General features: G+C 56.2%; 1 protein-coding gene across 2 annotated transcripts in view; it reads left to right on the plus strand.

Annotated features, from left to right (window-relative positions):
- GLI2 (GLI family zinc finger 2) overlaps nt 1-22,417 on the plus strand; it is a 243,073-nt gene that overhangs the window by 206,598 nt on the left and 14,058 nt on the right. For both annotated transcript variants that reach the window (XM_032353899.1, XM_032353900.1), the window contains 5 exons: nt 3,152-3,337; nt 13,337-13,538; nt 14,749-14,962; nt 16,245-16,367; nt 19,695-19,829. In XM_032353899.1, coding sequence (XP_032209790.1) covers nt 3,152-3,337; nt 13,337-13,538; nt 14,749-14,962; nt 16,245-16,367; nt 19,695-19,829 — 860 coding nt within the window. The remainder of the gene's footprint in view (nt 1-3,151; nt 3,338-13,336; nt 13,539-14,748; nt 14,963-16,244; nt 16,368-19,694; nt 19,830-22,417) is intronic.

A 22,417-nucleotide genomic window follows, 5' to 3' on the forward strand; every position in this document is an offset into this window, starting at 1 on the left:
GGATCCGGGAACATTGGGTTTTGTGCTCATTAAGGAGCTGTTCAGAACTACCCTTTTGCATGCAAATTATATGTAATAATAATAAGGTATGTTTATTCATGTAGGCTTTAGCTTAGACAAGAATTCTTTGGTCTCAATAAACCAAAATCTGCTTCTGGTGAAGGAAAGGCGGTGCTGGATCAAGGCGTTGCCCGGGTCCCTGGAGCAGCAGGAATGCAGAGCTGGGCTGGTTTCTGCCTGCATCTCCGCTTTATGCACCCCAAGGTCAACACGTGGCCTCCAAATGGCACCCCAAGGCTCCTCGGATGAGCCCCAGTGGAGTTGGATCTCTCAGCTCAGATGCTGGAGAGAGAATTGATTGGCCCAGCTCAAAGATCAGATGGCTACCCCAATCCACTTCACTTGAGACGAGAAAGGGCAGGTCACGTAATATAAATAGGGTTTTCAGGTCTAAAATTTAATACTTCAGAAAAAAATCTAATACTTCCCTCCCCATCCCCACCTCACCGGTACACATATACGAACACACACAAGCACACATGTGCACACTCATACTGGATGGTAGTGATCACATTCAGGTGCTGGCCGTGCCCGTCCTGCCTTCCTGGGAAATGCCCCCAGCCCTCTGTCCCGTGCCACCCTGCACGGTGCCCGGTAGCCACTTTCTGGTGCCATTTCTAAAAGTAACCGGGGTGTAGCCTCTCAGTCTGCCCACTGAAACCATGCCTCTTGGTCCAGGCCATTCTAGAAGACTTTTGCACTCCGGGGCCCGTAGGCTGAGGCTCCGGGGACCCAATCCCAGTGGGTCCCTTGTCACTACCTCCAGTCCTTGTCAAGGGGAATGTGCCCTCCCCCACATCCTGGCTATGACCAGGACCTGGAGCCGAGGCCTGGACCCGAGAGGCTCAGCTTGGAGTTTCCAAAGGAAAAGGACTCCGAATGGACAGAATGTCTCCCCAAAGCATCGGGTTCATCGTCCTGAAATCTGAATGGGTTTTCCAAGTGGCCTTGGCCTAGTGCTGGTGCCCTGAAAGATCATGCCGCCTCCACGCAGAGCCACCAGCTCCAGATGGTGGGCTACGCTTTTCTACACCACTCCTGATGACCCAGCCGGTGACAGCAGACCAGGTTCCCCATGCTGCCCTGACCTTGAAGCTTGTTCATGGTGTCCTGGGCTGGAGGCCACCTGCCCCCGGGAAAAGATGTGTCCACGCCCTCATCCCCCAAACCTGAGAAAGTGGCCTCATTTGAAAAAAGGCTTTTGCAGATGTGATTTAGTTGGGGATTTTGAAACAAGGAGAACATCCTGGAATGTCCACGTGGGCCTTAAATGCAATGATAAGTGTCCTCGCAAGAGACACAGACGAGAGAATGAACCAAATATGAAAGTGATGTGGCCACAGGCCAAAGAGGCTGGAAAGCTCCAGGTGCGGAAGGAACATGGGACCGATGACGCCCTAAAGCCTCTGCAGGGAGCGTGGCCCCAGTGACGCCTTGAAGTGGCATGTCTGGCCTCCAACCTGGGAGAGGACGAAATTCTGCTGTTTCAACGGCAGTGAGCAACACATGTCTGTCTTAACTCGTTACAGCAAGTTAGGAAACTAATACTCACGGTAACAGGGTTCCTGTGGAGGAGGAACAGGCAGGACGTGGCAGTCCTCCCGAGGCGGTGGTCAGAGGGCCCTGAGAGAGGTCTCTGGAAGACAAGGATGCTGTGGTTTCAGCTGCCAGTGGTGTCGCCCTTGAAGAAAAGACGTGCATTTGTGGAGCCCTGATTCTGTGCCTGATTTCCATAGAAACATCGGTGGGGCTCCTCTCACCCACATTTATCCCAGCCCCAGCCCCTTGGGCTAGTAGGCCTGGGTTCAGCACTAGAGGGCACTCAGCTAATGGGCAAGGCCCTGACCTTCACCGGGGGTGGACCTGTTGCCCAGAGACCTCACTGGCCCTGAACCAAGCCCCCAAGTGGGTAGAGACAGCGTGTCGGGCTCGCACTGCAGCTGTGCCCTCCTCAGCACCTGCACACGTGAGGCCCAGAGAGTTCACCGGCCATCAGCGGCCATGTCTGCCAGACCATGCATGTGCTGAGGACCAGTGGGCACCCCAGGGAAGCTTTCAGGGAGGAGGTGGACATTCAGGAAGAGGGGGACAGGAAAGTATTTCAGGCATGCACAGGGCAGGAGGAGGCCATGGGGGCATCACCCTGGCTGTAGGCCAGGACTCTCTCTAGTGGATATAGCAGGAGAAGGGGGGGAGGAGGAGGTGGAGGGTGGGGAAGGGGTGGCGGCTTCCATTCACAGGCTTCTCTCTGCCCAGCATGGATGAGATCTTTACTGTTTGCCAAGACTAATAGCAGAGAGCACCAGAGTCCTCATCTGCCGTTGGAGGACAGTAATGGTGGCCCTCTGCTCAGGGTGTGTGGGGGCAGTGGCCATGAGAATGAATACGAGTCCCTCGGCACTGTGCCTACACGGGCCCAGCAAGTGCCCAGCATGGTAACTTGAGTAGCAAGGATACTTCTCTCCATTTTATGGATGGAAAACTGAGCCCCTACCCAGTTTTGCAGAGCAGGTAAAAACCAGGCCACTCAATGGGTTTGTTGGGTTCCAAGGCCCACCCCCCAGCGCCAGGGACCCTCCAGATTATCCCAAGTTCCTCCTCCCTGCCTCCTGGCTGAGCCCCAGACAGGGCCGGGTGCAAGGTTGGAGACGGATAGTCCTGGGTTCTGCAGCTGCCGGCCAGTCCAGCAATCTCACCTTGAATGTTCAGGTCAGACTGACCTGGCCCGATCGTTGACCACCACAGAGCCTTTGTTTGAGTCTTCCTTTTCCTTTGAAGACTCTGCTGGCCTCTGGGCCCTGTGAGCCTGCAGCTCTGGGCCCTTGTGGGGCCTAGAGGGGGAGGAGGGAGCACTTGCCTAAGGATTTGAGGAAGTAGAGGTATTCGGGCTCTGACACCCCATCAGCAGAAACACCACCCCCCACACACATTGTCTGCTCAGTGTGGGGAGCGAATCTAGGGGCAGAGGACAGACTAGCAGGCCCTGGAGTGTGGGGGGCAGAAGGGGCACACAACTACCATGTGCGTGTTTCTCTCATTTTTGGGCCACAAGCTGACGGCTTCTCTCTCTCTCCCTCCCTGCTGTGCACAGTGGCTCACGAGCACCTCAAGGAGAGAGGGCTGTTTGGCCTCCCCGCACCAGGCACCAACCCCTCAGACTATTACCACCAGATGACCCTCATGGCAGGCCACCCTGCACCCTACGGGGACCTGCTGATGCAGAGTGGGGGTGCCGCCAGTGCACCCCATCTCCACGACTACCTCAATCCAGTGGATGGTGAGTGTCGGGCCCACGTGGGGGCGGGGAGCAGGGCAGGAGATGGGGACAGAGGAGGGTGTCTGCTGCTCCTTTCGTAGGCAAGGAGCCCTGACGGAGGATCTGGGAATCCCTGCCATGACTGCTGTCCACAGGCGACTGAGTCTGACCAACTCCCACAAACACTTAGTGAGTCACTGCAGGCCAGGACATGTTTTGGGATTTGCAGCCTCAGGAACAAAACACGCTCATCTCAGCTTTCATGGAACTTACGTAGCAGTAGGGAGAGACAAACAAAGCCAAGAATGGGGTAGGAAGCCCCAGGTGGAGTGGGGGGTGAAGTCATGAATAAAGAAATTGAGAAATCTTTCCTGGGAAAATGATATTCAGGCATGAATATCATGAGGAGGTGAGCAGTACAGAAATACGCAGTAAAAGGGTCTAGCCAGGGGGAGTAGCAAGCGCAAAGGGCCTGAGGCAGCGGTATGCCCTCTGAGCTCCAGAAAAACCCAGGAGGCCAGCGGCCTGGCCTCCAGTGAGTAAGGGGCAGGAGTGGGGTGGGGCCAGAGTTCCAGAGCTGGTTGTGCAGGCTGGTCTGGGTTTGGTCAGGCTTTGTTTGGATCGAGCATGATGGGGCCCTCGGAGGGGCTTGGACAGAGGAGTAATGAGATCTGACTTATTCTGAAAAGGAATCCCATTGTGGCTACTGACCTGAGAATAGGTTTAGGGGCAAGGTGGAAGCAGGGGGTCCAGCTAGCAGAGGTGGGGTGGAGAAGGGATCACATTTTAGATAAAGCCACAAGATTTGTTTCAAGACCGGGTGAGGAGTGAGGAGGAAAGAAAGGCATCAGGGACAACACCAGGGGCTTGGGCTTGGGCCTGGGCAGGTAGGGATGGTTGTCAATGCTAGAGCTGGAGGCTACAAGCAGGGCCCATTGACAGGCAGGAGATCCAGTGGTATGGGTAGATAAAGTTCTTCTTACCCATAATATACCAAGGCTTCCCCTCCCAACAAATAATATCCTAATTTCACAGGGGTGCCCATGGCCCCCTGACCATGAGCCCCTGGGGTCGGCGTGGAGCCCCCGACTTGGAGGAGAGGGGCGGGGAATGGCTAAGTGCCGGCCTCCCCCAGTCAGTGCCACTCCACCTGCTGTTGCTGGAGCCTGGCCCAGAGATACCCAGGGATCCAGGCCAGGCCATGGAACTAGGATCCCAGCAGGGGCAGGCAGGCAGCTTCCGCTGATTTATCCCCCTCCAGCCACACCCCCCAGGAGGGCTTTCCCACTCCATAATGGTAAGGAGCACCCAGGCCTGAGGTAGGATGGGCTCCAGAGGGAAGTCCTGGTCCCTGTCAGGCTACATGGCTCAGGGTGCACCCCTGTACCCCTCAGCCTCCTCCTGTCCCCCAGGACTTCCTGTCCACCTCGTGCCCTGCAGCTCTACCTTATTGGCTGGGGCAGAGCCAAGCCTCCCCCCACTTCCTCAGGCCTGAATAAGATTTTACCTTCTCTGGGACATCTCCCCAGATGCCCTCTCCCTCTCCTGCCCTCTGGATCCTTCTTGTCTCTGTCTGCCCTTTTCACCCTACACCTGCAAGAGCCACCTTGGTTGGTTCCTGAACCCCGCTTGAGCCTTCCCTTCCTCTGTCTACTAGGGAAGAGCACTGGGGTCCTCCCCACACTGCTCTCATCCCTTGTCACCCTCGTCATGCCCCAGGGAGTGCCATCAGAATCCGATCCCCGGGTCTGTCCCGCCCCTGTGCCTTCCCCAGGATAGAGTTCAGTCCGGGACTACACTCAAGTGTGGAGTGTGAGGTAAGGCCTGGCTCCCAGAGCACACACACACACACCTACACCTTCGTCCTCTCAAGGGCCCTCTGCTGCTCCCCAAAGGGAGTTGGGTGGGCTGTCGGCAGCTGCTGAAGTGGTGTGTATGCACCACTTACCCAAATTAGGACCCAGACAACAGGTTCACTATAGTGCTCAAACAGCCACGTCCAAATGTCCCATCCTCCCATGCAGGGCCTGCCTCCCAAGGCCTCCGCGTGGCTGGCACCAGGCCAGTGGGGCAGTGGGCAGACACAGAGAAACTGTGGCCCAGGGATCTGGTCAGGCAGGTGTCCCCAGAGGGCAGACAGGAGCACGTGCTGTGTGCCGATGTGAGAACCGTCTCTACCTGGTGCCTTTCCATGCATTCTCTTTTCTGACTCCCCTCAGCCACCTTCTGAGCCTGGAATTCCAATCTCTACTTTGAGATGAGCAAACTTGGGGGGGTGGGTGGCAAGTGAGTTGCCCAGGCTGTGAGTTGGGGTTTCAACACAGCACCAGATTCTGACACCCTAAGAGCTGGGCCAGAGCAGGATGCCCGGAGGGGTGGCCGTGGGAAGGGAGTTTGGGTAGCGAGCCACAGGCACATCTAGGCCAACACTATCCCTGCATGCGTCCCCACTATGGGAGCTGGCCTAGGGTGGCGGGGGCACTGGATGGTGTCAGGACAGCGATTCCCAGCCCTGCGTGCCGGTTGAACTTGACACACTGTTAAGTAAGATTGTGTGTGCGCGCTTGGCTCATTGCCCGGTGCACAGTGGCCGCTCAGTCAGTACTTGTTCTAATCTCTTTCCTCGAGGAGACTTTTCCCTCTTCCGCATCTTCCCCTCCAGCGGGACTTTTGTCTCCGTCCACCCCATTCTTAGCCCAGGGCCACAACTCCTCCTGGTCACCACCCCATGCCTCCCATCAGTCCCAGCCCCCAGCCTGCCACATCGGGCTTGTCAACCTTCCCGGCCACCCTGTGATTTGTCACTGTCCCTGCACCGCCATTCAGCTCAGGCTCCCCTAGCCCTCCCCACCACCCCCCACACTGCTCAGCAGGGGTCTTGCATCCCCTCCACCATTCTGCGCCCCCTGTGACTTCCACCACCCTCAGGGCAAGATTCAGGCTTCATAACCTGGCTTGGGGGGCCTTCCCCTCCAGCCTCATCTCGCCCGCCTTGCACACCGCCTCCCATCGCCTTGCTTCATCTGCAGCCACCCGGACAACGACCGGGCACCTTCTGCATGCAAAAGCGCTCTCTCCAGCCTAGCCCAGCTCCGCGCTGCACCCAAACCCAGCCCCAGGTCAACCGCATCAGCTCTGCTCACACTCCAGCCTTTCCCTCCCACTGGGTGCTGTTAACAAAGCAGGTAGCCCTCCACGTCCTGGAGCTTGGCTGCCCAGGAGCAGGCCTCTGTGTTTGCAGAGTGGCTGAGTGAGCGAGTCAGTGAGTGGCAGTTACCGAAAACCCCAGGATGGAAAAGTGCACACTGATTGGGGAAGCCGCTTTGCTGGGGCAAGCGGCTGCCGGCTTGCAGGGAGCAGGGGAGTCGGCTGGGAACACGGCCGCTTTGTTCTCGGGGGCACTCGGCATTTGGCAGCCTCTGGGGCTGAGCCAGAGCAGCAGGAGATGAGCTCACCAGTGGGCGTGAGAGCGTCCAGCTCACGTCGGACTCATCACACCCACCCACAATCCTTTCTCCACCTCTCCTGCTGGGAACATGATCGGCTCCGGGGTGCAGAGGCAAGCATCCATCTCGGGCCCGAGCAGGCAGATCCGTGTCACAGACTGAGGGATGGGGTGGGGCTGGGGGATTTTTCTGACCCCCTGAAGGATCTTAGGAATGGATGATTCTTTTCTTTGGGTCCCAGTCACTTACGATCCAAGCAAATCCGGAGGAGTCCAACATAATCTCCTGTGTGTGTCATTACTTAATACAGTTTTTCTTTTCAAACCGGTTCGAACTACACCAGGAACCTTTGCTTTCACTTTTCAAAATAGTTGAGGTATTTCTGTTTGCCTCTGATGCCCACGAGGATGTGGGGTTCAAGTGCCTCCTTCACGTGCCCCCAGGTCTGCCATCGGGCTATCCCCAGCCTCTCCCTTCCTATAAACTGGGGAGCAGGAAGAACCTACCAGCTCTGGGGCTTTCTGCTCGTCCCAGCTGCATGGGTCTGGGGACAGACCTTCCCGTCAAGATTCTGTTTGCTCCAGCTCGCCCAGAGAAACTTGTGCAGACTCAGAGCCCACTTGTGGAAGGGTCCTGAGTCTCTCCAAGGACATGTGTGTTCACCTTAGGAAGCCTCCCATAAACATGGTTATGACATGTAAGCTCTGTGTAGGGGCAGGGGGCCCCAGAGCTTGTGGGAAGTTGAGGAGACTAGTCCTTCCCTCTCTCTGTGTTTCTCTCTCTTTCTCCCTCCCTCATTCATTCTGAGGGTGTTTCTTGAGCGTGCCCTATGTCCTGGGCATGGCTCAGGCTGTGAGGGACACCAGTGTTCCCCTTTGCAGGACAAAGAACATCCGTCCCCAGGCCATCCTACTTACCCCGGCCTCCTTTCTCAGCCCCTTCCCTTCACATTCTAAGAGGAGAGAACTTTCCAGAGGCTTTTTGAAAGTCAAGCTGGGGTGTGGAGGCCAGATCTGCCAGACTGCATGGGCGACCTGCAGAGAAGGTGCAGAAAAGCCACCTAGGTCTGACCCACCAGGGCAGGTGTCCCCAGCCCACTCGCTGGCAAACCGCCACCAATACCGTTTTCACCTGAGCCAAGTGCCATCGGCATGATTCTTTATTTAACGGTGTATTTTTAATACACTCGCCTTTGGGGGTTCAATAAATAGATCTTAAAGTAGAATTGGTATTTTTTTCTCCTATGGGAAGCCTGGTCATATCTGAGCAAGACGTCTGCATCCCTGTCTCCATCAGGCCTAAAATCACCCTGTCCGGGTCAAGTACACATCCTATGTTGAGGAAAACCCCGTGGGAGTGGGGGAAAGGCAGGGGGTGCAGAGAGGCCTCTGATGGGGCTCTTGCTGGAGTACAGATCCAAGCCCTGCCCTCCTCCCTGGCCACAAGGTCAGGCCATGGGCAGGCCCCAGGGCATTTCCCATGTCCCTCCCTCGCTGGGGGCTCCCCAGCCTCCTGGTGGTCGATGAAGGCCCATTGCCTCCTGTTTTTAAAGGAGGCTGATTGATAGCAGGAAGAGCGAGAAGTGATGCTGCTTGGGGAGGTAATGGATAACCGGTCAGGGAGTCCAAGGCTATCACTCTGCCTCCTGGTTCTCTGGAGGGCGGGGAATTCACTGGCTGTCACCAGGGCCTTCAAATGGAATCTTGTTGTTTTATGCTGTTGAATATTGGTGATTTAACGGCAGAATGGGAGCCGCCACGGCCACACCCCCTCCTCCTCCCACCACATTGAGAAGATTGAAATGTTTCCGATTGAAATGTTGTCTGTTTACAGCCCATATTTCCTCTGAGCTGTATATTTTATTGTCATATTGACACTAATTTGACTTGGATGTCACCTCCGTTCCGACGCCCGTTCTTTATGCTGCCTGAGGGTCCAAGGGGGTTTTCAGAAACCAATTACATTGATCACACCACAGAGAGGCAGGAGGAGCTGCTGGCGGGTCTGTCAGAGGCCCCAGTTGGCAGGGAGTCCGTGCCCAGCCTGTCCAGGAGGGAGACTGAGGCAGAGGAGACCAGTCCATGGGGCCAGGAGAGTCAGGCCCAGGCTGAATGGTGTATATGGCTGGTCTGATGAGCCTGCACACACAGTCCTGAGACCAGGAGGCCCTGAGCCCAAAGTTTCTTTGTCTGTATCACAGAACTAGGAAAGGGGCAGCCTCTGGGCTCCAACACCTAGGTGTCCTCATTTCCCCCATAAGAAGGGGTGAAGGGGCTACAGACAGCTAAGTGTGGGCCAGGTTAAAGTCCTCCAGCTGGGTTTCTTTAGAGCACTTCCTCAGTGAGTCCAGGAGATGGTGGCTGGGGCAGGGCGGGGCAGGAATGCTCCAGAAGCCGTGAGGATTCAGAGCCCCGCAAACCAGGCCACAAGGCTGGGTCTTGCTATCCCCAGGGGAGGCATGTCCCAGTCCAATGCTCAGGACAGCAGCTGACCCAGAGAAGGCTCCTGGGATGCAGCTCTCTCTGCATGCTCCTGACTGGAGCCATGCCTTCCCTGTCCAGGACCTGTGGAGACGGGTCCCTGCAGCCATCCTGCTGCCCTCAGCCCAGGCTCCCAGGTCCTCAAGATGTCCACCAGCCTGGAACAACCCTGAGGTGAGTCCTGTGGGCTCATTTTCCAGGTGAGGAACCAGCTCAGGGAGGTCCAGCAGCTCTCCGAAAGCCACCCAAGTCAGAGCAGTCAAGCAGGGCCAGAATGTGGCCTGCCAGGGTCCAAGGCCGGTTCTCAAATCTCGCACCCTTCCTGACTGCCCCCAGGAAAGCAGCAATATCCCTGAGCCCTCTGGACTTACCTGAGGCAAGCGCAGGCACCCAGTGAACGCTCCTAGCACGCCGGCTACTTACTTTTCTCATTCCCCGGGATGGTGAGCTTCACAGGGGGCCAGGGCAGAGGGGCTCCCTGCTTGCAGCCCCCGAATGACCAGTCCCGTGCCTGGCATGTTGTCAACACCGACAGGGAGGCTGAGGGGAAAGGGAACTAACACACGGACAAGCAGAGAAAAGACCCAGTAGATGAAGCAGGGTCCAGATGTCAATGGTAATGGGAGCAGGTCGTAGCGGGTGGCGGCTGTCCCGGTGAGGGCCGGCTGGTGTCCGGTCACCCGGCGGCTGACAGAAATCAGCACAGACTCACCCACAGATGAATGGACGTCGCGGCTCTGCCAGTCCCCGGTCATAAATCACCGGAGAAGCCACAGGAAATGAGTGCCAGGATTTTCTTTCTATTTAGTAATTTATCAAGGGAAGAGGTGCATTAATAAACATATTTCCCTTGAGGGGTGGGAATAACAGAGATGAATATCACTGTCAGATTTGGCCTGTTTCCTCTTGTTAGGGGCGCGGGAGAGGGTGGGAATCCAAATATTAGCAACAAAATCTTTTTTTAAAAAAATGTATCACACAGACGAGTGTATTTCTTCCTTTATATGGTGTTAGATCTTCCCTCCCACCTCATATTTCTCCGTTTGCCGCTCGGTCCGTAAGTAATAGGAATCTTTGGGAAGATTTTACTTTTGCATCTTTGATTCTCCTTCCAAGTGAGGACTGACAAGGAGTGAACTCAGGAAATAAGAACAAAGAAGCCTAACGGAGCCCTAGTGAATGGGCCGATGAGTGAGTGCTTTAGGGACGACAGGCATGCTGCCCTGTGGCCCAGTTGTGTTTTCCAGACGTGCTGTCCCTTACTGCAACATTAACGTTAGATTCACCCTGCCCCTTGAAACTCCCTCCTAGCCCCTGAAGAAGCTACATGAACTTGCAGTTTCATTTTAGAAAATCAACTCGCATTTCATTTTAGAAAACCTCCGCTGGGTTTTAGGCACTCCTGTGCTCTCCAGGTGTCCTCACAGTAATCCAGGGGGCCAAGCTGCATTGCCCCCATTGTACAAATGGGCAAAGAGAGGCTCGGGAGGCTGTGTCATGGGCTCCAAGGCAAATGCTAACTGTTGGACTCTGAGTGGCGGCTAACGCCACTGTGTATCCCCACATGGGGTGTGTGCATGTGTGTGTGTCCAGCCCAGCCCCAACCCCTCCAGGACACCCTTCCCCACAAAATGCCTCTCCTCCCCATCCTGGGCAGAGGTGGTGTGCTGAGTGGTCGGTCTGGCAGCCAACGGCCTGACCTCCAGTCCATTTCTGTACTTTCCCTGGCTGTGCAGCCTCGAGAAAGCCTCTTGTTTTGTCATTCGCAAAATGAAAGTAAAAACAGCCCCATCTTTCTAGGGCACTTTCATCAGAGATTAAACAAGTTAATACATTTGAGTGCTTAGAACAGTATCTAGCGCCTTCCAGGCGGTCTGGAAATATTGACTCTCTGTGGCTGTGAGTCTGCGCTCCCTCACCGCAGCGTGCCTGTGCCGGCGGCTCAGCCGTCACCACCTCACACTTGGGCTCACCACCTCACACTTGGGCTCACCGCCGAGCCTGCTGTCTGTGCGTGCTCATAGCCCTGAAGGGGAAGGGACCCAAGTCTCTCCTTTGTGAAGGTAGGAGAGCCAGAAGCAATCAGAAAATCACAGCAGCAGATGCAGGCTTGCTGACAGGAACACCTGTTTGGATTGATGGTGTGGGAGGGCCAGGGACGGTGGTATGGGGAACGCTTCCCAACCAGAGGATGTCAGGATGCTTTCCCAGGGAAAGCGGTAATCCACTGAGATCTGAGCACAGAGAAGAGGGTGGAGCACTTTGGGCAGAGGAATATGCATGTGCAAAAGCCCTGTGCAGGAAAGCAGGTGACCTGAGGTGTGGGGCGTGGGTGGGGGCAGGGCTGGAAGGTGGTGGGAGCAGAGCCTGGGGCATGGGCAAGATGAAGCTGGAGAGGTAGGCAGGGGGCACCCACAGGGCAAGAAGCCACCCTAAGGATTTGGGCCTTTTTCTTAATAGCACTGGGGAGCTCTGGAGAAATGGGGGCAGGGGGGCACAAGGACAGGATTTGATTTATACATTAAAGAGCTCTCAAGCTGCAGGGAGGAATGTACCATCACACAGCAATTAGCTAAGAGCTCCATGATGACCAGGGTTAGTGGTGGGCTAGAGGGAGCCAAGGGAGAGTGGGAGAAGAGGGACCTGTGGGCAGCTTTGGGGGCAGGCCCAGTCGTGAAGGAGGTGAGGATGGGGAGCATCAGGCCAACTCCTGGGTTCCCTGGTTCCTGCTCCATTGCTGTGTGGTGGTGGGTGGCCACTGAGCTCAGCCCTGCAGGATACCCATAGCGACCTGGAGCTGCCTTTCAGACCGATTCTGGGGCCTCATCTGTTCTTTGCACAGCCTTGGAGGGTGTTTCTCCAGTGGCCCAGGAGGAAAGGGGCTTCCTGAGTTTGCCAGCCAACGGCAAGGGGCTAGGGGAGCACCGGGCATGAGGTGCCCAGGCTAGGGCTCTCTGCACTCAGAGGCTGAATATGCCGAGCCTTCTCGGGGGCTGCCCGGCACTGGGGATGAGGGCTCAGAGATCCACAGGCCATCAGCCCTGCCCTCGGTGCCCCCACAGCTGTGGGTACAAGGCACTGACACACCAACTCTGCAGCCAGGGTAACCTGCCACCTTCCTGGAGGAGGGGGACCTGTGGGGTCCAAGCTGTTCTGAGCAAACAGAAAGGAAGAAGGTGGGCATCGCAAGCCCAGGACCAACCAAGCCCTGGCAGCCACTAGAGCTGCATACGAGCAACACCTCCAGCCCAAAGGGGGCACAGAAAGGTGCTCACATCCATCGCCTACTCTCGTCCTCACCACAGCCCTGGAGGTCCGAACGAGGAGACCCTCTCACAGAGAAGAAACCAGGGCCTAGGGAGGGTCTGGACAGAGCAGAAACTGGCACGTGGGAGTCGCCCTGTTATGCGGTCAGACCATTTCTAGGCCACTGTTTGTCCAGAGGAAAGACCCAGAACTTTGACTGGGGTCAAGGACTGTACACAGGCACAGTCCAGAGCCATGGCAGGACAGTGTGACCCCAGGGTAAAGGGAGCCAGTCAGGGGCAGCCTGTCCTCCCTTCCCGCAGTTCTTGAGGGGTGAAGGGTGAGAGCCTTTGCAGGGAATGGGAGTGCCTGTGCATCCCGAGTATTAAAGGTGACAGGTTCCGGAAGCCTCAGGTGACTGCAGAAGCCAGGATTGGGGCTGCCCTCGGGGTGGGTCAGGAAGGGCGCCAGCCATGTCGTTTCTTGACCTGGTGCTAGTTTCACGGGTGGGTTTGCTTCGCAAGAGGCCACCAAGCTGTTCGACACTGAACCCAATCCTGTTCTCCGCAAAACTGGGAGTAAAGGCGTTAATTTATGTCCAGCGAGGGCATTCTGTCACCCAAGCCCTGACCTGGGCTTCTCCCAACCTCCCCACACCGCATGCGGATCAGTCCCATCCTGCAGAGAAGCAAACAGTTGGAGACAGGCTTGGTCCCTTGCCCAGGAGCCCCGTAGGTTCTCATTAGGGGTCCTCAAAGGCTCTTCCTGTCGTCCCCCACTTCCCAGTCGCCCCCCCCCATTCCGTCCATGTACAAGCGGGTGACACCTGGGGTTGGCTGTCCCCACAGTGTCGCGTTTCTCCAGCCCGCGGGTGACGCCGCGCCTGAGCCGCAAGCGGGCGCTGTCCATCTCCCCGCTCTCCGATGCCAGCCTGGACCTGCAGCGGATGATCCGGACCTCCCCCAACTCGCTGGTGGCCTACATCAACAACTCCCGGAGCAGCTCTGCAGCCAGCGGCTCCTACGGGCACCTGTCGGCAGGCACCCTCAGGTGGGCCCCAGGGCCAGCGTGACTGAGAACTGGGAGGCGGGGTGGGGGGTGCATGGGCGGGGCCGGCATGGGCGGGGCCAGGCTGGGAAGGCCACGCCTTCATCCCCCAGGAGAAAGACAGGACTCCTTGCATTTATGAATAAGCGCCCTTGAACCGGTTCAAGAATTCAGAACCACTAATGAGGATGTTGAAATGCGCCAGATGTTTGAGCCTGAGTCCATATGCTCATTCGGCCCCCAAACGCACTTTCTAGTGTGAAAAGTGACGTTTCCTGGGCCTAGCATGGAAGATTCCATCATGGAACCAAAGGTGACTTCCTCAGTATCTCAGTAGGTATCATGGGGAAACCACGGCTGTTGGCCAGCACTGGGGACCCCGCAAGGTGTGACACTGTTTCGGCTCCCGCCAGGTCTCTGGGCTGGCAGCAGGCCTCCCACCATGGTCACAGCACGGCACACCAAAACCTCTGGGACACCATTCACCCTTGGGTCCCCACCCCCACCCCCACCATGCAGCCAAGGCTGTTTTAGGACTCAGACCCTACCACTTTGACTGAACTCATGTCAAGGAGGCTCATTCACATGGCCATTGGCAGGAGCCTTATTTCTCGTACTGATGTCCTTTCCCTAATGCTGTTTGAGCATCTTCTCACCGTGGCAGCTGGCTCCTCTCTCCCACCCCCGGAGTAAGCAATGAAGGAGAAAGCAAGGAGGAAGCCACAAGCCACCCGTCATGTATGGCTTAGGGCTGGAGGTCACCATTATCCCTTAGTCTCCTGTTCTGGAGTGAATGGCCCCTAGGCAGATGACAGGGAGGGTCTAGAAGTGCAGTAGAAGTGAAAGGAGAGAGGGGACCATGTGAACCAGAGGCCCAGGGCACCTTTCCTGGACAAGGGGGCATCAGGACGAACCTCAGCGGCCCAATGGTGTTCGGAGAGTCCCCGATGATGATGCAGGAGTGTATCCCAGGTGTCAGAGCAGGGAAAGGCCGGGATGCAGGGAGGAGATGGAGCCTGGCCCCTCCAGGGGCCAGCCTGCTGGAGTGAAGCCTGCATCATGGGGCAGGGCCCAGGGTGAGTGCAGAAGGGGAGGTCTGAGATGGCAGGCAATGGGGAGCCACTGCTGGCTCTTGAGCAAGGTAGAGCTGTGCTGGCAGTGAGACGAGCCACACTCCCTGCCCAGGCCCTGATTTGTCTGCTCTTCTTTGCAGCCCTGCTTTTACTTTTCCCCATCCCATCAACCCAGTGGCCTACCAGCAGATCCTGAGTCAGCAGAGGGGCCTGGGATCTGCCTTCGGACACACTCCACCCTTGATCCAGCCCTCGCCCACCTTCCTGGCCCAGCAGCCCATGCCCCTCACCTCTATCAACACCACGCCCACCCAGCTCAGCAGCAGCAGCAACTGTCTGAGCAATGCCACCCAGGTAGATGGGTATAGGGGGCACAGGGTGGGCCGCCAGGCTCCTGGGACCCTATGAGGGATGGTGGTTGCCCTCTCACACCCTGGGAGCTGGTGGAAGGGCTATGGGCACAGGTCTGGCTGGTGGGATGTCTGCTGGGCAGAGGCCATGGGATCCAAAGGACTGAACACGGGGTCAGGAGACCTGCGCAAGCTCCTAACACCCTCCCTTTTCCTTGGCAAGTACTCGGTCAGTAAGTTCTGCAGTCACCGGTCTAATCAACTTAATGTATAGTCAGAGAAAGGCTAGGAGTCAGAGCCTGGCAGGGAGAGTACTCTGTACATTTTAGTCTTTGAGCTTAAGTTTACAAAAAACCATCTTATTTGCCCTTTCCTGCAAGCCTTTGATGGGGCGGGGCATGCTGGTATGGTTCCTGACACACAGTAGGTAGTATTTGGTGGGGAGAAGCCCCATTTTGCAGACGAGGAAATGGAATTATAGAGACAGTGTTGGAGAATGGAGAGGCATAGGCTTTGGGATCAGCCCCACTGTGTTTTGGACCCTGATCCGCCGAAAGCTCTTCCAGCCTGGGCTGACGAACGTGCCGAGCAGGGCCTGCCACATAACTGGCACCTCATGAGCCTACGTGAGCCTGTGGGCCCAGAGCCCCGTGTGGACCCAGTTCCGGTTAGCACTCACGATGACAGTTCTTGAGGTGGAGCAACTGCCCAGGCCAGCCACCTGGCAGGCCACAGCACAGACGTGACCACGTTCTGGGAGGAAGGCAAGAAGAACCCCTTTTCCAAGACGCCCTCCATCTCTACCCCAGGGCTCTAGGTGGCCGCGTAGCACCTGCCCCCAGACAGAAGCTGGTAGCTCTTGTCACCACCCACCCTGGTTGCTCTATCTAGCCCCCTTCTCCTGAGGAATTAGACCCTTCTTTCTTGCTCCCTGGGCTGACCCAGCCCTGTTCTCCCCAGCCCCCGAGCTTCCCCTGCTCTCATGCTTCAGAGGGCTGAACGGTTGAGACTGTTGGAACAGGGGTGATCTGCATGCCCAGCATCTCCCAGAGAGAGAGTCTCTTTTCCATTCCCATGGAAGTGGGGGGTTGGAAGGCCGAGCTCTGGGCTCTCCCCAGCTGTGCTCCTGGCCAAACCACCAAATGGGGAGCCAGCTTCTGAATCCTCCAACACCAGTGTTGGCCCAGTCCATGTGGGGAGGATCCCAGAGGTAAAGCCCAAACAGAAGTTGGGGTGTCCTCGTTGGGGGCTCCTGTGTGACGGGCTTTCCTGCACTCCTCCCTCAGAACAAGCCGAGCAGCGAGTCGGCTGTGAGCAGCACGGTCAACCCCATCGTCATTCATAAGCGCAGCAAGGTCAAGACAGAGGCCGAGGGCCTGCGGCCAGCCTCCCCACTGACCCTGACGCAGGTAACCGGCTGGTTGTCCTGGCTGCCCTCCCGTGGGGTCAGGCGACCCGGGACCTCAGCCCCGGTGGCGAATGGATGAATGGACCACTGTCTGCGTGAATGAGTGAACCAGAGAAGGTGGATACACTGTGAGCTCAGGAAGGGCCAGAGCTGGGTCCCTGGCAGCCTGCATATCACATGCTCATCAAACATGTGTCACACGGAAGAATGGATGGGGGGGATGGATGTCTGGGGCTGCGGCCATCTCCTCCCAGCCCCTCACACAAGCCCCGGGCACACTCGCTAGCTGGGCCCCTGTCCTACCTCTCCCTCTCCCTGGAACGTCACTCCCCTATCCCCTCCCCCTCACTGCCACTACACCTTGTCCTGACCCTCCTGGAGAACAGGACTCGCTTCTGCCCCGAGCCCAGCGTAGCTTCTAGGCCATCTTGCCTGTCGCCTGCACTGCCCTGTAAAGCTTGGGAGAGGGTGGCCCCCCGGGAGAAGTGTCTGATTTGGCGCCAAGCCATCAGGGTTTACACAGGGACTGGTACTAAGTCCCTATGACATTATATTTTCTTTCTTTTTTAAGATTTTGTTTATTTATTTGAGGGGAGAACACATGTACATGTGGGAGATAGGGGCAGGCTGAGCACGGAGCTCAGCGCGGGGCTCGATCTCACAACCCTGAGATCATGACCTGATCGACGAGCCACCCAGGTGCCCCGAAATAATATTTTCTAATGACTCAATGCACATGTGAGTAGCACGGTGAGGAAGGAAGGAAGGGAGGGAGGATGTTTCTTGGCAGGAAGGTGAGGAGGGCAGCCACCTGGAGCCCAAGACTGGTCTGTTGTGGGGCTGAAATCTCTGTGCAGGTCCCTTGGGATAGCCCACTCCTTCTTTGGACATTCTGAGACAGCAGGCCGACACAGGCCGTTCTTGGAGCAAAGGCCTGTCAGGGGAAGGGCTTGGCATGAGTGCTGAGCCCACGGTGAGCCTCGCACCCCTCCCCAGGCCTCTTGCCGTGGCCTGGTCTCCATCTGTTACTCCACAATCACCAGCTTTGACACCAAGGATGCAGGGGACCTCCGTCCCCATCTCCCCTACATCTGCCAGACCATCTTTTATCAAACCTGTAAACCATCGGGCACGCTCTGGGCACTTAATTTTTATGAAATATGGGGTCCTGTTATTGTCAGGCAAACAGAGGAGCTGGTGACAAATTCTTCTCCCCTCGCTGACGCTGAGGCATCTCGGCTTGATGCATGGTTTCCACGAGGTCGGCCGTCATCGGGGGCCGGTGAAATTGATGAGGACGGCCCATCTCCAGGGGAGACAGACACGCCGAAGCAGCGAGGACAGGCGCTGAGCCCCTGGGAGCCCCTGCCCCACCCCTCTTGCCCAGAAGGGTGGCACAAAGCCGTCCTTCCTGCCTGGCCTGGCCCCTCGGATGCGGCAGTGGAAGGAAAGCCGTGTATCACCCGAGGTTGTCACCGTGTCGCTCAGTGTCCTGATTCAGTGACCTGGCTCATTTGCAAGGTGGATGGGCATGTTTCCCCGTGGCAGGCAATGCTGCATAAGGAGTCCCCACTCTGCTTAAGCCCTCCAAACTGTGGGCAAGGGTGATGCCGGCTCCCTCTAGAAGCCTGAGTACACCCGCGGCCCCTGGGCCACCTTGCGCTCACAGGTCCATCTCGCAGCTTGTTCAAGAGTCTTCTTGGAGACGAGCAGGACATGCAGCTCATGAGATAAGAAGTCTGTTTGCGGTTTTTCTGACCATGTAGAGCGGGTGTAGGAGGCCACAGCCCCGCAGAACCCCCCAGAGCCACAAGTCCCAGGCAGGGGTGCTCCTGCACCTTCCTTATAACGTGGACCCCATGCCCGCCCATGGACTTAGGAAACCACATGTCATCATTTGCCTTTTCAAGGCAAGTACATTCATTGAAAAGCACTCTGAGAAGCAACCAGAAACTCCTCTGAGAGGAGCCCTTTGCAGCTCCAGTGGGCAGTAGGTCGGTCAGGGGCCTGGGTCTGCAGCCAGCCCAGGGAGCCATGAAGTGGGCTCAGCAGTAGTAATGAGGCTAAGGGGTGAGCAGCAGCCTCCACTGCGTGGTCTCTGGAGCGGGTTGGGGCTGGGGCTCCTGACTGGGGAGAGTTGTCCCCCTTAGTCTTAGCTCTAAATGTTTTCCCCAGGGGCTTTTCTGAAAGACAGACTATTCCAGCAGTTTTATAGATAGTGTGAAATGGAACGCAGCTCATTCTAACAACTACTTGTTTGCCTAGCTTTGCTCTGAGCCTGCCTAGGGAGCCCACAGAATACCGGGGAGTCCTCGACATCCGTGCAGGTCCTCACTGGGCCTTCGTCCCAGCCTGGCACGTCTGGGCTCCCCTTCTCTCCCCACCCGCAGTCCCCCCCCTCCGTGTCCCCTGCTAAGAGGCTGCCCCTGACCAGCTCAGCATCTCCTGGGGTGGGGCTCCCTGTGGGACAGAGTCTCTGTCTCTGGCTCTTCGAGGTGTGACATGCTTTGTGCTCTTTGAAAGGAATGCCGGGCACCTGTGATCGGGTGAAGGCCTATCTTGGGTGGAGGAGTTGGGGGGGGGCTTTCCTTTGCCACCTTGAACGGGGCACCCATGGGCCCCATCCTGATGGGAAGACTTGAGTGCAGACCTAGGCTGTCACGAAGTCACTTTGTGCTCTACGGAGAGCAAGGTGACCTCTCCCTGAACCCGTTTTCCTGGCTGCAATGCACGAATACAGACACCCACACGTCTTGGGGCTGTGGCAGGGAAGAGGGGCGGGGGAAGAATTTGCCATAGTTCGCTCACTCTACCCTGAGCCTGAACCAAGGCGAGCTGTGAGTCCCTGGGAGGAGGGGGTCACGTGAGAGTCAGTTGTCTGCACGCCAGCTGGTTCTCTTGCCTCCACGCTGGACCCGACCTCGTACACACTCTAAATAAAAACACCCCCACCCTGATCCCATGGGGCCCACCTCAGCTCCCCCGGAGGAAACCAAACCAAAGAAGGAAAAGACCCTTCCCTCTTTTCTCCTGTTCTCCTTGCCAAGTCAGTTGACCCAGGATGTGATGGGACAGTTTGGTGATGATAAGCCAGCAGGAGAGAGGAAGGAGAGGCCCCGAGACAGCTGTGCAGATAAGAGGAAGGAGGGAGGCGGCGGCGGAAGTAGGCTGAGTGCATATATGGGCATGTGTGCTTGCGTGTGTGTGCGTGTGCATGCAAGCATGTGTGTGGCCCTCACCACAGACTGCCTGGGGCCCGTGGTGACCTTTCATCGGGGGCAGGTGGCTGAACACGGCTCACCATGGGTGTGCTCTGCTCCTCCCCCAGGAGCAGCTGGCTGACCTCAAGGAAGACCTGGACAGGGATGACTGCAAGCAGGAGGCCGAGGTGATCATCTATGAGACCAACTGCCACTGGGAGGACTGCACCAAGGAGTACGACACGCAGGAACAGCTGGTGCATGTAAGCCTCGAGCCGCACAGCCTGCTGCGGCAGCCAGAGCTTCCGGGCCCCCTGCTGGAGAGAAGGGGCTGGAGGAGATGGCTCCAGGAGATGCCTGGGCCACAGCTTTTGCAAGGGGGAGGTGTAATTATTTATCTGAGTCCCACCTGTTTCTAAAAGTGCACATACAAATACAGACATCATAAAAGAGATTAAAAACAAAAACAAGCAAATGAGAAAATTCAGGAGAAAGGAACAAGAAGATGAAGCCTGGAGTAGAATGTATTTTTTAAAAACTAAATGCTCTGGAGTGTTATTTGCATAAATATCTTTTTTTTTTTTTTTGAGCTTCCTAGCAGCCAGTGCAAAGAGAGAATTAAGACCAGTTAAATCAGCCAGCATCAGTGAGATCATAACAAGCCTGACTCTGGAACCAGGACATAGTTCCTCCCATGGAGGAAGGAATTAGTAACTTCCTCTGGGAGACCATTCCCAGAGACCGACTATCTACGAGTGCAGATGGGGTATCAATACCGTATCAGGAAGAGACTGCTTAAAAATTCCTAGATACTGCCAGGGCAGGACACCAGAGAGGCCATGGGACCTGGGTGCTCTTTTTGTGTCATGTCCCTTGGTCCCCACTCTGAATTTCTCTACAGCAGCATTCATGAGATGGCAGTTGGAGGGGTGGGTAACCCACAGCGGGGAGAGCAGAGGCTTGGAAGCTGGCTACATCACAGTCAGCTGAGTGGTTCCAAACCACTTAAGCCTCACGAGCCTGTTTTTTTCTCCTGTAATGGCAGGTGAAGTCTACCCCCATAAGGGTGTGAAGTTAGATGGGATACCCACGTAAGCACGTAGCAGTTGGCTTTTCACACGTGATGTTTCCCTCCCACTTCCTCCTCCTTGTTTCCTGTACCAGCCTGAGTGTCTCTCTTCTCCATGCAGAAGATGAAATTGAAGAGCAATTGACTTGAAGAATAACCCTTCCAGCCAACCCCCACCCTGCCCTGCACACGCGCACACACACATAGATACACACAATTCTTGGGTACTGAGAGTCCGTAAACATGAGCCCCACACCAAACCAGCAGCTCGATCTTTGGGTAGGGTAGATACACACACTGTTCCCATCCATAAGCCACCACAGGGAAGCTTGCTTCTCCCCAGCCCCGTGCACTCGGCATTTAGGACACCACCCACTCCCTCCTGTCATGAAAGTTGCTCTCAAATGCTGGAGGTTTCTTTTGCTTTGGGGATCCCCTGCCCCCCAACGATTCTCATGTAGGAGGCCAGAATTTCACAGTGAACGCATTGGAGTTGACATAGCACTGAGAAGCAGGGCTGCTCTAACCCCTCCTGGAACTTGAGCATAATTCTTCAACCTGCATCACGTCTTCGGGTGAATGAGTCCAAGAGGGAGGAGGGGCCAACTGGGGCTGCGAGTTGTAGTATGGATCAGATTAGATGAAAGGAGAGAGGACAGCACATGCGGGGCTGGGAGGGGGCCAGGCAGAGGTGGAGACACAGACACGAGAGGTGTGCCTGGTGATGAGCGAACGGGGCTGCCAAGAGCCGGGAGGGAACACCTCCAATAAAGGCATCAGGGGCAGGAAGCTTTAGCTGCAGGCTTCCGCCTGTGCCCAGGACCATCCCTGCAGGTGTAGGGGAGCACCTCTGCCTGGCCCCGGAAAAAGAAGGCCCCTACGAGAAGAGAGCCAGCCCCTCGGCCCAGCTGTGTCTTTCTCTCTGCTTCCGGGGAAGATGGATGGTGGCAGGCACACAGGCGAGCGGGAGCCCCCAGTCGATTATTAACAATTTGTTGCTAAGTAAACCAATAAGAAAAAAATGAAAGGCATTGTCAGGAAGCATTTTTATCATTTGAAAGGCTTTAAAAATGGAAAGTGAGGCTAATATGATAAGATTTCCCTGGAAGTTCAAAGCGCTGTAGATTTTACTCGCTCCAATGCTGACATTTATATGCACAACAGCCGGGGCCAGTTTCTCAGGGCGCGTGGACCTGGCAGCTTGCTGTCTTTCTGGGTCCGGCTCTCCCGAACAGCCCCGCGGCTTGCAAAGATCGACAGCAGCACCGTCCAGTAGAAGGATGCCACCAGCCACAAAGGCCCGCCACATGTGTAACTTGACATTAACCTGGGAGCACGTTTTAAAAATGGTCAAAGGAAACAGGTGAAATTCATTTAAAAAATAGATTGTATTTCACCCAATATATCTGAAAGATGATCATTTTGACGTGTAATCAATATAAAACAATTATTGGGGTATTTTACATACTTTTTTTTTTTAATTGTCCATCTTAGAAATAGCCCATCCCAGTTGGGACCATCCACATCTCAAGGGCTCGAAGCCACAAGTGGTGAATAGTACTGCATTGGAGGGGGTGGCAGGTGGAGGGCGGTGAAAGCAGGAAGATGTGCCAAGAAGAGAGGCGGTGGGGCTAGAGAGAGAGCAGGCCACCAAGACCAGAGTATCCCAACCCTCCCATCCCCCTAGGGGGAAGCAAGCCCAGTCTGATCCACACACAGATAGCGCAGGACCTTGAACAAAGAGGGAGATGAAAGGGGAAGGATGGGACATGGATGGGGCAA

Source organism: Mustela erminea, chromosome 8, assembly GCF_009829155.1.
Source record: "Mustela erminea isolate mMusErm1 chromosome 8, mMusErm1.Pri, whole genome shotgun sequence".
Lineage (NCBI taxonomy): Eukaryota > Metazoa > Chordata > Mammalia > Carnivora > Mustelidae > Mustela > Mustela erminea.